The 15,863-nt window shown below is 30.9% G+C and overlaps 2 protein-coding genes across 5 annotated transcripts; one reads left to right on the forward strand and one right to left on the reverse strand.

Moving 5' to 3' along the window:
- The first annotated feature begins 8,919 nt into the window (after positions 1 to 8,919).
- Positions 8,920 to 11,102, forward strand: LOC122534310 (eukaryotic translation initiation factor 3 subunit M). The gene is made up of 7 exons (XM_043664820.1): positions 8,920 to 9,063; positions 9,287 to 9,466; positions 9,569 to 9,663; positions 9,726 to 9,944; positions 10,015 to 10,283; positions 10,354 to 10,497; positions 10,809 to 11,102. The coding sequence occupies exons 1-7, from the start codon at positions 9,019 to 9,021 to the stop codon at positions 11,030 to 11,032; spliced, it is 1,176 nt and encodes a 391-aa protein (XP_043520755.1). The 5' UTR covers positions 8,920 to 9,018; the 3' UTR covers positions 11,033 to 11,102.
- A 1,618-nt stretch (positions 11,103 to 12,720) lies between these two features.
- Positions 12,721 to 15,758, reverse strand: LOC122534308. 4 transcript variants are annotated; one of them, XM_043664818.1, is made up of 9 exons: positions 15,747 to 15,758; positions 14,872 to 15,021; positions 14,392 to 14,565; positions 14,194 to 14,320; positions 13,882 to 14,062; positions 13,594 to 13,795; positions 13,357 to 13,507; positions 13,155 to 13,294; positions 12,721 to 13,033 (listed from the first exon to the last, which is right to left on the reverse strand). In XM_043664818.1, exons 2-9 carry the CDS (start codon positions 14,992 to 14,994, stop codon positions 12,911 to 12,913), a joined length of 1,221 nt encoding a protein of 406 aa, XP_043520753.1. In that variant the 5' UTR covers positions 14,995 to 15,021; positions 15,747 to 15,758; the 3' UTR covers positions 12,721 to 12,910. The 4 variants fall into 4 exon arrangements, with proteins under 4 accessions (XP_043520753.1, XP_043520752.1, XP_043520751.1 ...); XM_043664817.1 differs by lacking the exon at positions 15,747 to 15,758 and adding an exon at positions 15,611 to 15,740; XM_043664816.1 differs by lacking the exon at positions 15,747 to 15,758 and adding an exon at positions 15,461 to 15,740.
- Between the last annotated feature and the right edge of the window lie 105 nt (positions 15,759 to 15,863).

Genomic DNA, 15,863 nt, shown 5'->3' on the forward strand with positions numbered 1-15,863 from the left:
GAGATTGCTACGAAACTGACCCAAAGGAATTAACATAAACTTACCAATTTATACTCGATATTTCTAGAAAAATAATTTCGAAAACAAAATGCTCTCTCAAACAGCGATCAATCTTATTCTTGGAACATCGTCATACTTATTTACCATGTTTATTTAATATTTATCTAGTACCAGTTTTTTTTAATTTAGTTACTCACAGACTTTCGCAAGATTAATCAAATGAAAAATATAATATCCAGTATTTAGATTTAATTTGATTGTTAAAAAAATTTAATGCTTCATTTATTTAACATTTAGTATCTAAATTTGATATTCAAAGTTAACCGGTTATCACGACAGTGGTGGTAGTAACTTATCATGGCAGCCTTCGCACGACGCGTCGTGACGCGGCTCTCGTTTAAACGCAGACGAAAAGACAAACACGATACCGGAAACGTAAAACGAGATATAGCGCGCTCGATTCAGCCACGTCGAGAGCGTAATTTACACGGTAAAACGGATTACTTGAGGGAGCCAAGAGGTTTCGCGAGGAACACCCATCAGCTTTGCGTTTGGCGATCGCAGAGTTGATGTTGCGGTCGTCTGTCAATCGCAACGGCGCACGATACGCGACGACATATCGAGCACGACCGCAAAGACAAAACCACTCGTTGACGTTCCGGCTAGACATGTCTGTACCGTTCGCTTCGGTATAATCGAAAATTCACTCGGTACGGTTCGATTGAGCATACCTAGTGGCGTTCAAGCTAGTATTTCGAGAAACAAAACGAGCACAGTCTCGTGTCTAATTTATCAAATGTTGTATTTTGTCGTGGGAATGGCGAATAAATTAATTAATTAACTAGTAATTTACGTAATTTACGAAATTTCAAGAGATGCTCAGAAGTATATATTTATAGATGTTTTTCAAAAGAAGATTGAGCTTGAATTTAAAGTGGTATTTATCTTGCAGTTGAGGTAAAGTTATTATCTTGTCTTTTTTATATTGGAATGACAAAATTTAGTTTTCAAACGAGAAAATAATAAGATACAATCATTTATCTTATGAATTCGAAATGTGCAGAATGTTTTGTAAATCAAAATTTGTTTTACTAACAAGTTCGAGCTGCCACTCAGAAGAAAATGGACTGAAAAATTCTACATAAACTTACGATTATACGCATCGCGAAGTTCTTTAAAGTTAGGATCCCTTTGCATTTTGATAGCTGCAATTCTTCAAACTCGACGTACCATTGAATATATGTTTATATAGATTCTAAAAGAAAGCTAAAAAAAAGAGCGTAATAAAATGAATTATGGCCAAAGTCGAAGTCAAAGTGCCGTTCATAAAAAAAAGAGGTTCTTATGAAAAAGAAACAAATTGGTTGTTGATATTCGTAGCGTTATTTCAAGAGCCGGTACTTGGAGCAGTCGTAACTTTCGACGGGTACCTCACTTTGAAAAATTGTTTAAACGAACGATCCTTTCGTGAGAGAATATCTTAATGAATATCAAACACAATCTAATAATGCCGTTCTTTTCTTTTTTATTCTATTTCCATCGTAGCATCTTCTTTCCAAATAAGATCAATAGAACCACGTGTATGTCAGATTTAATTACCAAAGTCATACGCTCTTCCGTTGTTACTCGAGTCGAGAAATTGTTCGTGAGATGCTATGAACGAAATAATTAGTCCGTAACAGCGAAGAGATTAAGATTGCCGATTCCTTTTGCATTAATAAACGAATTTTATCCAATGTGAAATGTACCAAGTTTTCGTAAAAAGAAATCATGCGAATTATTTCATTCGTAGTCATGAACGATATTTTTTTTTTTACAGAGATATCTCGTCTGTAACAACGAAAGGATTAAACGTAATGCACTTATCCCATCGTCCTCTGAAACCGGCAGCTAATATGTTATTTAACATAGCATAGTTGAAATATAACTTATTATGGCGGAGACGTGGCTCGCAGAATTTCAAATATCCTGAGGATAACCAGACGAAACGTCTTACCCGGTCGAAAGAGCTGTCGGCGTAGTCGACGATGACTGTCGCGAAAGTTCTTCGAGGACGGAAGGAAACGAGCGGTCGAGAGATGAATCCAAAGTCAAGCCTGAAGAGAAACAGGGCTCGAGGGGCGTTTCTAGAATATTTGACAACATGTGTCCCCGGACGATCGTCTGCGAGAAAAAGCCAACTAAAATATACGTGCACGTACGTGTCTGTACACACACGTGCACATCGGGACCAGGAGTGGTTCTTGGGATTTGCAAAGACAGCCGGCGATGCTCGGCATCACTCGGCCGTTATAAATATCAAAGCGGGGACAAGCTTTCGCCATTATCAACGTCATTTATCGTCGTCGCGGTACAAGCACGGTACAATAGATACGCCGTATGGATAATCCGTGTTAAGGCTGCTGATGCTACTAAATCTAGGATTTTCGTCCTTCCAGCGAGATTTAACTCGAAACGTTTTACAGAATCCTTTAAACGGAACCGTATCTAATAACGGAATGTTTCATATTTCAACGATGCCTCGAACTTTCAGTTGTAACTGAATTTTGGGATCACTGTACGTAAACGACAGTGGTAGAAAGTTATCCGGTTTGAATCATCATTCGAGTTAAATTTTCGAAAATTATACGGATATTAAGAATTCCTGAAAGTACAGTCGCGTGCGATAGAGATCAGCGTGTGTAGATCAAAATAAGTGTACAAATGTGGTGTTATTTTCTTTGAAATTATTATTAATTGCATTTTGATGCATCGTTTTACGGGTTATATCAATGTGTAATTGGTATCCTGTGACACGAAACTCCACGATTCACGGCAGTGGGCTCCAAGTGCGTGTGGAATCTGCCACGAATATGCATGGCGCTTTCAAGGCCATGGAACCTCCAACTCCACAATCTCGTGGAACCTAACTCAAACCCTCGAGCGAACTGTGGAACTTCAATACCAGTGACTCTAAATGGTAGACATTGGAAACCTAATTCTGAGCCACGGACCTCTGACTTCGAATTTCAAGCTCATGGCTTCTAAACCCGAGACTCTAAGTCCAAGACGTTATATACAAATTCTAAATATATAATGGACAGATCTTGATCTGAGGATCCGAACTTCGAAATTCAGTCGTAGTGAGCAGTAAAAAATTTATAAATACAATAAGTAAGGTGCTGTTCATAAAAAATTTATAAATGCTAAAAAAGAATGCGAAGCTCTGTCTTGTTGGTTGGTAAATACATTTATTACAGACGAGCTTGTTATATCAGTTAGATCACATCCGATCGATTGACCGGAATAAAAATTATTGATTTATTGTACGTGAGTAGTACGTGTTCTCAATGAATGAAAACTGACAGAATCAATGGAAAGTAGAATTTAACTTCGCCCTTAAAATAAATCTAATATTATCTCACGAGGAATTCACACTGCCACTATCAGTAATGAAGTCGACGAGATAAGGAAGTTCTAAGTACTAAGGTCGAAATAACTTGTTCAGCAGTGGTACGTGCTCGCTATCTGGAGTACGGATTAAATTAAAATGTTCTGCTAGCCGTAGAGCGTTTCGCAGTGAGCGTGTAAGAGTGAAATTTATTGAAACGAATGAATAGCCGAAAAATCTAAAATGCACTCGGCATTTTCCATTTTAATTCTTTTTTACTTGTATATTAACATTTGCATTTAACACATGATACTTGAAACAACAAGTCAATTCTTTAAAGACAAGGGAATATTTATCAATCTATAATCAACGCGACAACGTTGGCACTTAAAGAGCTAAGAAACATTTAGTCTGACCAAGCAGATACAAACGTGGAACACGAAAGCGAAATTAGCCAACTTCTGGAGTGGATAACGCAACATAGTCGAGAGCCAGATATCAGAACTAAGTCTACGTTTTGTCCTACGTTGCACCACTGCAGCTGCCATACCCCACATATACCCACTATACCAACTTTCAGAGTGACTTACCTAAATTTGCATTTACCTCGTCGAGAAGCTAGTAAAAGATCGTATTGTCCTTATCTGTCCTAATTTGTCAGTAAATGCAACGTGATGTTTCAAATAATTCTCGTCAATTGAAAGAAGCAAACCTATATAAATGTGCAACGTTCTATAATAACTTTTACAAGAAGACTGGTTTTTCCAATATTATTCACAATTAGATTACTCATAATGTAGGATGTAGCATAGCATTGTAGATGAAGATCGCAGGAACAAAGGGTGATATATGTAGATATAAGATATCATTGAATTTCTATAAACCTCCAGAGTATTAAATATAGATGATAACATACTGGATTTTGAAACTATTCTCCTGTTAATACTAAAACACGTGACTTATCACGTTTGTAGTCTTCAAACTTTAGTGTATTATTTATAGCATTAATATTATCGTATATCACTATTGAAAGACTAAATACTGATTTATATTTCAATTCCAATGTCAAGTTTCCGATATGTCATGCAATTCCTCGAACGCGGGAAGGGAAAGAAACAATAAAAGACGCGTGAATTATTTTTTCCAAATTTAAATATAGAATAGCTGGAATGTGAGAAGAAACCGGCAACCGGTTTAATGAAATGAAAATTTCATCCGGCGTGCAAAAAATTGTTCCCCCTCGAAAATGGAATTAAATATATCTCTCAGTTGAATCTCCTGGATTCGTTACGCCCGTAAGAGAAGTTTCTAATTCACGAACGCGTAATGAATTACTCATGAGAAGATGCGGAGGATTTAAATTTGTCATGAATCGGATTTCATCGCGCGCCAAGTGCTTAAAACTGAGACTCTCTCCTTCGTATCGTTCGGCTCAATTATATCTTCCTTCCGGCAGGTATCATTGCCGCGCCGTCACGAATTAGAAAATTCATAACACTGTCGTCGGTCGTTCACCGATTCCTCCAGTCGTCCGCCTTACCTCGAGCAATTTTGGAGTTTGCCGACTATTGGAATTGGAAATGAAATTCGGTGAACGTGCAAATGGAGACTAACAGGCGCTAACACGTTACACCCGGTAGAAATGTATTGTACGCTGGCACGGCAATCGATTCTTAGGTAGGAGTTAGCACCGATTTATATTTACGAATGCCTACAGACACTGAAGACTTGCTATAAAATGCATAGGAAGAAACATGATTCCATCGATTCTTTTGACCTTTTGGAGACCATTTTGTGAATAAGTATAAAGTATGTAATTAACTCCGAATTGATATCATTGGACGTTGGAAACTAAGAGCTATAAAAATGTAGCTTTTACATTGCCCAATCTTGCCCAATCTTTAATTTGATTCAATTTCGTTTTCAAGATATAAAATTTGTTATGAAGATATAAAATACAAAACATCAAGTTCTTCCAACTCAAAATAAAAATCGGATATTGTATATATTGATTAAATAATTATACTTTTCGAGACATCTGAGAACGTTCAATAATACAGAAAATTAACAAACTTCGAGAGAAGAATGATCGTAAGGAAATTTAATCAGACTGAAGCGTCAAGTTTCAGCATTTCATCGTGATTTATCTTTAGGGCAATAAAAAAATTTCGCTATATTTCCGTCTAGCACGGGTATGCTATGATGCATAGTGTTAATAACGTCCGTATTCTACTTCATACTTGCGTGTGCAACATCCTACCCATCCACCCTGTCACAGTTTTTCACTCTTCCTGTTCCTGTTTTCCATCTTTCTCTCCTCCTGCATATTCTTTTCGTTTGTTTCTCTCTGTTTCTCGAATCCTTTGTAACAACGATTCTCAAGAGTGACGATCAAGTAATCATTTGTTTGTAATTTTTTTTGTGAAAGACTGTATATTGTAAAGATTTGCGGGTTGCTTTTGTAATTGAATTTTTAAGAAATATTAAATAATACCAAAAATGACATGTTAATACGAATGAACTCAAAGTCCAGAGAATTAGAATATCAAAATATTTGAGGACCACTGCTTCGTATATGATACATTTCATCTTTGTTCTCTACTTCTGTTTTCATTGCACTCTCTTTACTGTTGTCTTTTTTTCGCTCAGGGAAAGTATTGTATTCAACAAAAATGCACAAAAATTGCTGTTTAACTTTTAATATGCTTCGTTTCAAGTATTATACGACATCAAGTTCATACGACAGTTCTGCAATACGTTTGTCAGTATATTGATCTTTCAGTCATGGACTGATATATCTATACATATAACATGATTAAAGATATAATAACACATTAATTATTGTGAAATCATTGCAATAATATTATTGCTTATCTCATTTAATAAAATATCTATTATGAATTACATTTCATGAAATTCAAATATTCTGCAATAAATATTCTATATTATGTAATTACAAATAATTAACCACGTGCATGTGTAGTATCATGTGAGTTTCAACAGTTGTAAAATCTTAACTAAGAGTAACCGATCGTTGTGCTTATATATGTTCAATCATTATATGAAAAGAAGAAGTTTGGAACAAAGTTGGATAGTAGAGAGTAAATACAGAACTAATTGCGTTTGTATAATAGATCGTATTGTTCCATATAAGCACGTGCACATATGTTACACAAGAAACTATATATACATATATATCTACATGAAACGGATACAATTCTGTTGAAACGAAGCATCAGCGATGTCTCCCTTCGACCCAAACACGTATTCACTGCTGTAGGTGTTTATAATTCTAAACAACTATTATCAATTTCGCTATTATAGTATTTGTTACAACATATGTTCCATTAATAATAGAATAATGGATTCATATACTGCAATATTAATCCTCACACTATATTATACTCGACATACATAAAATTTATATTATTTAAATTTTATTTAAAATGATAGAATGAATAGTCTGACTCAGATCTGACGAATCTACTGTGTAAATAGATATCTTTTTCTATTATGGATATTTTAAATTGTTGTCTATTTTGGATGTAAATTACAAAAAAAAAGGATATTTTACTTTATATATGTATAATAAATATCCAGTATATCACATAATATATAATTATAAGAATAACAAAGAATAGCAGTTATATATACATGTGAGTTTCACTTCTAAGCAATAATATACACTTTCATAATAAAGGAAATAAATTGTCCAAGAGAACAAAATCTCAATGATAATGTGGTGAAGTCTTTGTATCAGTAATGGATCTGGGAGATAAATCATACCTCAAAGTACTGGCTGTAACATTGCATTGTTTCGAATATACAGAACATGTATTTCAATGAATCATTTCGTTTGGGAAGATTACCACGAACGATAGTTATTCATTTCGGCATATTTCTCGAGTATTGTCATGTAAAAATATTATAACATTTACTGAAAAAACCTGATATGCATTTTCAAATCGAATTTTGAATATAATTTACGAGAAATTAAATATCACGAACAAGAAATATTTCGATCTATTGAATAGAATATGTAAAATTTATTACATAAATTTGTAAATCAAATGGAATATAAGAAGAAAACTTAGGGTCTAATTTGAAAGACGCAATCGTAAAACTGCATAAATGAATTTTCTTAATTAATTTTTTTTGCTAATGAAAATTTGACCGATCGAACATTGAAATGCTAGCGCCACGCAGCGGTGAAATCCTAGAACTAATTGCTATTGCAGTCCTTATCGAGCAATATCGCTCTTCTTGTCTATACAAGACTTACCTATTGTGTGTCAGGCAAGCAGTACATAAAAATGTGACAAGAAATTAGGAAAGGAGATATATAAATAGACCAAACATCTTATGGGATTTTATATTCTATGCTCTGAAATACCGACATAGTACAAAATCACTGGCACAGACAAAGTATATATGAATAGACTTAAGGGGTTTCGTGGCCCGTGACCTGAAATACCGACAGAGTAAAAAAAATCACTGGTTTTTTAACGCACTCTACATTTAGTACAAAATCACTGGCACAGGCGAGGTATATGAATAGACTTCGCAGACAATGTATTTTTTCGGGACCCCCATGACTGGGAGATCACAGGACCCCCTTACCATTTTCGTGTCACACCCTGTCGTATCGATTCAGGCACGTTTTCAAGTCTTCATTGCAGCGATAAATTTTCAGTGATGAAAATTATAATTAAAAAATATGGACAATATTACAGGCCACATCTGCTTCGAGTATTAAAAAGTTATTTATTGAATTGAACGTGATGGTGCTTCATCAATGAAGGAATATAATGATTAATAATGATTTAAAGAGATGGATGAAAATTCAGATGAAAAATTTAGAATACATTCGACTATTCGACTACAACATGCGTTTCAAAGTATTAGAAAAAATTGTTCAAATTATAATATTTTTATGAATAATATAATTTTAAATGAATAATATAATTAACATTAAATATAATGTTGTTTTATTTACAAATATGTAAATTCACAGGTAGTGCTGCGGTGCAAAACCTTTTTAAATCGGTACTATAGCATGTGACACGAAAATGATCTAAGACCTCGAAATCATAGAACAAAAAAAAATACATTGTATCATTGACTACTGTTATTCTTAGAATGGTTCTATGTAGATCTATTCATGTATCCTGTCTGTTGTTGTAATAATAACGATTAATTCGACTTCTTCACTACTACGCGGCGCAGTATTTCAATTTTAATTTTAAAAATATTAATTAAGGGAATTAATGTATAAATTATCTTACGATTAGACCCTGAACTTTTTTGCTGCATTTTATAAAATCCTATCATACATAAAAATTTACAAATTCTATTTAATATGTAGATCGCTTTCATGTTGAAACATTTTTGAAATGAAATACTTGTTAAATAATATTTTCACATTATTTACATATCAATCATTACTCCTACATTTTAATATTTATATATTCTTTTTATAAATTTTTTTTTCACTAAGAAAAATATGTACATATATACGAGTAAACGAAAGAAACTTTCTAGTTTTATGGCTATATATGGTTGGCCATCATGATGATAACAACAAACTTTAATTAGCTTGATCTTTCTTGATAAATCGTGCGTAAGAAAACGTGGTAATATTCGTCAAAATGCAAGTACCTCCTATTTTTATGGAATTACCCTTAGAAGACCAGGTAATTGACAATGAAGATATATAAATATCTAAGATTCAGAAAGAATTTTATACAAAATTTAAATGACATTCATATATGTAACTCTTAAATGAAAAATATAGGTTATATTCAATTTTTTATAGTTCTCTATTATTATTTAATTTTAAGCTTTATTTTAATAAAATTGATGTTAAAACAAATTTTAATTAAATTTCTGTATTTTAAATTAATGATTTATTTTCAGGCGCAAGAACTAAGGATATATTTTAAAAATTTAGGAGCTGAGATAAGTGAAGAAAAGTCTCCTAAAGGAATAGAAGATGATTTACATAAAATTATCGGTGTTTGCGAAGCTTGTTTCAAAGAAGGGAATGAAAGTGAAATAGAAACAGTTCTAAATGATATTGTATCTATTATGATTGTGGTAAATGTTATATATTTTTGAATTGTAATATGTCAACATATGTGCAAATATCTTAGTATTTTTAATTAATTTTATACATTATTTTATACATTATTTTTTTAGATTCCTACCGAACGGGCAGAAAATCTAATATTAGCATTTTGCGAAAAACTAACGAAAGCTCCTGGTTATAAACTGGGTTTAGTATGTCTAAAAGCGTAAGTTATATGTTAATATTACTAATTCTTCCATACAAAAATTAACCAAAATGTTTTCTTAGATTATGGTTATTATTTCAATCTCTTCCCGATGATTCTCCTATGAGGTATCATGTCTATTATCATTTAGTTCAAATTGCTCGTAATGTGGATCAAGTAAAAGCTGTATATGGTGGAATAGATCAATTAAAACAACAGTTTGCATCACTTCCACCATCAAATGAACAAATGCAAAAATTACTTCGATTGCTTCATGAAGTACTTTTAAGTTGTAAACAGGGGTAAAGTTTTATTATTGTAATATATTATACTTAACAATACAATATATATATATATATATTATTGTAACAGGGAACAAGCTGCTGCTGTTATGGTAGAACTTTTAGGCACATATACAGCAGAAAATGCTTCTGCAGCTAGAGAAGATGCACAACGTTGCATTTTAGCTGCATTGGCAGATCCAAATACATTTTTGCTAGATCCGTTATTGGCATTAAAACCTGTAAGATTTTTAGAAGGGGAACTCATTCATGATTTACTTCTTGTCTTCGTACAAGATAAATTACCTGCATACTTAGATTTTTATCAACATCATAAAGAATTTGTAGAACATCAGCTTGGTATGTAAACAACTAATGAGATTCAAAATATGAATTTATTGAAAATATAAATCATGTATTTTTTTGTTAGGATTAAATCACGAGCAGAATATGAAAAAAATGAGGTTATTAACGTTTATGCAACTGGCAGAAACAAATCCTGAAATGTCGTTTGATACAATTCAGGAAGAACTACAAATTAATGAAAATGAAGTAGAAAGTTTTATTATTGATGGTAAATTATTAAATTAATTGTATTATTATAGCTTGTAACGTGCAATTAGAATATATATTCAACTATAAAAGAATATTTCTTCATACAAGAAAATCACCCTGTATAATTAACGTGAATCTCTAAATTTTTTTATAAAATAGAGACAATGTATCCAGGGTATATTAACGAATTATTTCTGGCTTAGTAATATTAAATCTTTACTAAGTTGCTGAATATTCGACATTTATGTGAGATATTAAATCTACGTGCTTTTATACATATATTTATGAAGCACATAAGCATATAACAGATAACAAACTTTTATGTTTCAGTTTTAAAAACAAAACTCGTTAGAGCTCGTATGGATCAAGCTGGGCGCAAAGTTCTCATTTCAAGTACTATGCATAGAACATTTGGCAAACCACAATGGATGCAATTGCGCGATTTACTTGCAGCCTGGAAAGCAAATTTAACTGCTGTACAAGAGGGTATGAAATCTGTAGCTGCTGCCCAAATGGAACTTGCTGGAAAAAATAAAGCTTCGATCACCCATTGATGATTTAATTTATGTGTATGTAATTAAAAATTTACGTATACATTAATTGAAAATCAAATTTAATTTTTTTAACTAATTTACAATTTTATTTGAATAAATATATGCGCCGTATACTACAGTATTATGTTTACGATTAAATTATTTACATAATTAAAAATCTGATGATAAAAAATTATAAGATTGCAATTCTGGTGGTTTATTTAAAATTGTTTATATTAAATACAATATACGTGTGCCTTCCTCGTTTTTAATTAGAAAGCGACAAAAACATTAACAATTCTCACAAATTCTTGAAAAATCAAGTATATATATTATACTATTTATAATGAAATAATTGATTTAACACACCTTTTAGCGCCCTTCTTTTATACATGTATATAAAGTATTAAAAAATTGAGATATACGAGAATTTGTGGTGTGAATAATCATAAAATATTGGTAATAATTCAATTGTACACTTTCTATTTTTCATACAGCAACATTTTATTTTCATTAGTCAATTTTTTATAAGTGATATAGAACATTTCTGACATTTTTGGAGCATTTCTCACATTTTACAAATTGATTAGTAGAACATTCACTTATAACCGTACATTACATGATTAAAAAAGCCACATAGGTTTTTGTACTAATTTACTTAATTGTTTTTAATCTATAATTTGTTGCTTATCACATGGTACTATTAACTGGTACAAAAATTACAAACCTTAAAAAACTAATGATATAAATCTATAAAAAAGTAACACAGCAAGTGTTTTGAAGAAAATTCAAAATATAAAAGTAAAATAAAAATATCTATTGAAATCTTTATCATTATATCTTTATACAAAAACATACGTAAATGATTTCATAAACATTTTTTTATCTGTATGTCTTACGTACATTTCTGCATATTAACGTAGATATATGTTCTAAGAGTGTTTCATACGTGTTTACAAAAACAATATATATGTATTATAGCAAAAATTTCTGAAACGCAATACATATTTTTATGATATACATTTTTTTTTTATTTATAATTGAATGAAATTGTCAATTAATCAAAAAACAAACATGTTAACATACAGTATAATATAATAAACACAGAAAGAAATTTTAAACGATTATTTTCAATTTCTGCACTTAAATTTAATTGAACTAAACGCAGCAAGTTACTAGTTATTATAGAAAAATATTATCCGATTGACAAAAAATTTTCTTATATGTAGGAAAAAGATTTGCATCAAGAGTCAAATGAATCTAGTAAAACATTATATAGTATCACATCAAAGTAATTTGACAGTAATTTGAAATTAATATTCGCAACCTATAATGAATTATTCTACATTTAATGATAATAGTATGTTGTAAAAATAATTTTTATTGTAAAATTATTATTTTAATAGTTTAGTCACTAATTAATGCGTAAGAAACTTTCTTTGACTCTTCTTTTTTTTCTAGTGCGATTTTATTTTAGATATGGCATCGTAAATCTCACGTTGTATTGATTCTTGAAATCTAAATGTTTTTTTCTTTTTTACCTTTATATGATCAGTAACAAATATATAGCACATTTATATAACATAGCCTCAAATATATGCAGGTATGAAAATCTTTATCTTTTATAAACTCAACATATTATCTTTTATAAACTCTAAGCTGAGAGAGAGAGAGAGAGAGAGAGAGAGAGAGAGAGATTTGAAATAATATTTTAAAATATATTGAAAATATGCGCGAAATATCAATATTCCCGTACATTTTTATGTTTATTCTGCCTTTATGTACTTACATCAATCTCTTGTAGCAATTATTGAAAGACAATTATGAATAATAGGTACTTTATATGTATATTAAAGTTTTAAGATGAATTCATTCTCCTTCTTTGAAATTATTGCAAAGTCAGATTTGAGTAGAGAAACGAGGACGTGGCAAGTCTCCAAATACTGTATCACCATGAACGCTTTTCGCTAGAGCTTTAATTGAAGCTCGAATATTATGTGGATCATGCGGATCTCTTGAAAGCTGTAATAATATTTTATTCTTTTAAAAAAAAATTATCTTTAAAAAATGCTCAATAAATATTATAAAGTTATCAATATAAGAATAATTGTAAATAATAGATATATATTACACATATTTATACCTGATCATCATCTTCATCTTGAACTGTTCTACGGACAAATGACGGGAAAGGTGGAACACTAACTGGTAATGACTTGGCCAATGTAGGATGGCCGCCTCTTTGTCCTCTTGGCATGTGAATACCTTCATCTTGACCTGAATCTAAGTATAATATAAATGACTTATATAAATTAATATTTATATAAATTGAAAATCGAACTTACCATCTGTATCAGATCCTTCTTCTGAAGATTGAACTTGATCAGTATTAACAGTGTCTTCCATTCCTTCCAAAGGAAATAAAGCTTCTGTGTCAAAACTAGTTGGTTCTTTAGTGTATATATATATTCGATCTTTCTTATCTATACTACCATTCTAAAAAATATACACACGATTATTAAATTGCATAATTAGAATTATTCATGAATATAAATTAAAATAAGTTATAAGAAAAAACGTACAACAAGGAGATTAGGAGAATTTTTAGCACCAGTTTCATATTTAACATTAGAATTTGCAATAATTTTCGTCTCATTTGATACTATTTGTGATGTGTTTACTGTATTTGTTGTAGAGGTAGTTAAATTGGTTGTAAAACTATCTGGTGTTGTAGGAGGTGTTTCTATATTATCAGTTAATCTTTCTTCTCCTTTACAGATTAACCTGAAATAAGTATTTTAAGTATAAACCTAAATATAAAATCTAAAAATATTCTACAGAAAAACTATAATTATATTATTAGATAAAACCTTCTTAATAATCTATGTTCATTATGAGCTCTTTCACGAAACTGCTCTAACAATTGATATTGTTCTGCTGTAAAAGCACGAATTTTATTTTCTATGTCTGCAGACTGCCTTTGAACAGCTTCTTCAAGCTGCTGTTGGAGACCACCCAAAGCCACTTGCACATTATTAGGTAACTGCGACACTGGACAGATGAATTAAAATGTATGACAAATATTTACATATGCAATAAAGAATGAAATATATTATTATTCATTTCTTATTTCAGGTTTTATACTTGAATCACTAATTTGATTAATTAATATACCAATTTACCAGAAAATTTGGTAGGCTGTTGATGAAAATAATCAAGTTCATCCAAAGTGTTATGAGCAATTATTATTCTAAACACTGAACTATAATCTGGATCAGATCTTAATTTATTTATTTCTTCAGGTGAAATCTGCAATACAAAATATATATTTTATGTATTTATTCATATTCTCTTATAGTTATAAATAATTTTATACTCACAACAATTTCGGTATTAATAAGAACTAATGCAGCACCATAATCTCTATGTACAGCATGAGTATACATTGAACAATTATAACAACGGTGAATGACCCATGATCCTACATTTCTTATTTCCATTAAACCCGGTTGTTCCTTAGTAATGCCTTCAAGTTCTGGTACTGATGCAAGATTCTATCAGAAATAAATAAATATTTTTAGTGAAAAACCTGTATATTTCAAAACATAATCTATATTCTATAATATAATAATTTAACAATGTGATTATATTTTAAAATATAATCACATTGTTAAATTATTATATTATAGAATAATATCATCAGCTACTTATTGGCATCAACTATTACGAATTTATCATTTCGTTTACATAAAAAAGTTTTAAAGTTCAAAATATTTAGAAATAACTGGTATTGAAATATGAATTCTTTGAAATCGAGTACTTTATAAAAATGTGTAATAATTGTTACAAAACGTTTTTACCTGCTGAAAAAAACCATCATTCTGTTCCTCGGGTGTCAATTCAATATCATCGATGTTGATTTTTTGCAGTTCAGTGCCCCTGGATTTTATGGACACGTTTAAACATTTGCATGTGATATGCATCTTACACAATCAGTATATAACGTTTTTCTAAAAGAAACTTTAAAAATCAGTACACTGTTTCACTATGCCGGAATTCATATAAACCTATACAGTTCACTCTATGCTTTTCGTAATGTTTGAAGTAAACTTTCAGGACTTTGTTCTCGATCACTTCGATCTTTACAATTAGAATGGATAAAGACTTTCGTAAGTAATTGGAAAAAATATTTAAAAAAAACAGAAAATATAAAACAATAGTTTAATTCGAAGAATAAATTGTTATAACACAGCAAGTTTCGCGCTATTAAATTTCAAATATGTTGTTTTTGTTTAATTAAAGACCTTGTTGAAAAATTATTTACTATTTGAGAAAAGCAAGCACATTATCTATATATTTGAGTACGATGGATTCGTGTATTATCTGTTCGGAGAGTTGATTTATATGCTGTGGCAGAGTCACACACTCAAAGCCAAGTAAACGAATTACCGAAGTTCGTGGCTGTGTCGAATACATATATGTATTTACGTCTGAGAGTTCGTTTTCACCATATAAAGAGAGTTTTGAATATTAATATTCAAAATTTTTGGATTGTTATCGGAAAACCTTTTTATATTAAAAAATATTAAAGAATCCTACTTAATTTTTACATTTCTTGGGTATAACACACGTATTTACAAGTATTATTGAAAATGTTCGGAGCCTCTACTAAAAATAAACACTGATTTATAGGTACGTGCAGATGCGTACGTGATCACCCCAGACAAAAACATACTTGCTAGTCAATTGACCGACTTTACCATATGACATAGGGTTTTAACAGTAATGAGTATAATTCCTATACATATATATACACGAACACGAATACAAAGTTAATTGAGATTATTTATGT

This window comes from Frieseomelitta varia, unplaced genomic scaffold (genome assembly GCF_011392965.1).
Source record: "Frieseomelitta varia isolate USP_RPSP 00005682 unplaced genomic scaffold, Fvar_1.2 scaffold_586, whole genome shotgun sequence".
NCBI classification, from domain to species: Eukaryota; Metazoa; Arthropoda; class Insecta; order Hymenoptera; family Apidae; genus Frieseomelitta; species Frieseomelitta varia.

Coding starts and splice junctions, on each gene's coding strand:
- LOC122534310 (XM_043664820.1), top strand. CDS start 9,019: ATGCAAGTACCTCCTATTTTTATGGAATTACCCTTAGAAGACCAG. Junction 9,064..9,286: donor AATTACCCTTAGAAGACCAG/GTAATTGACAAT, acceptor ATTTATTTTCAG/GCGCAAGAACTAAGGATATA. Junction 10,284..10,353: donor ATTTGTAGAACATCAGCTTG/GTATGTAAACAA, acceptor TTTTTTTGTTAG/GATTAAATCACGAGCAGAAT.
- LOC122534308 (XM_043664818.1), bottom strand. CDS start 14,994: ATGCATATCACATGCAAATGTTTAAACGTGTCCATAAAATCCAGGGGC. Junction 13,508..13,593: donor ATTCTCCTAATCTCCTTGTT/GTACGTTTTTTC, acceptor TATATTTTTTAG/AATGGTAGTATAGATAAGAA. Junction 13,295..13,356: donor AGAAGGATCTGATACAGATG/GTAAGTTCGATT, acceptor TATTATACTTAG/ATTCAGGTCAAGATGAAGGT.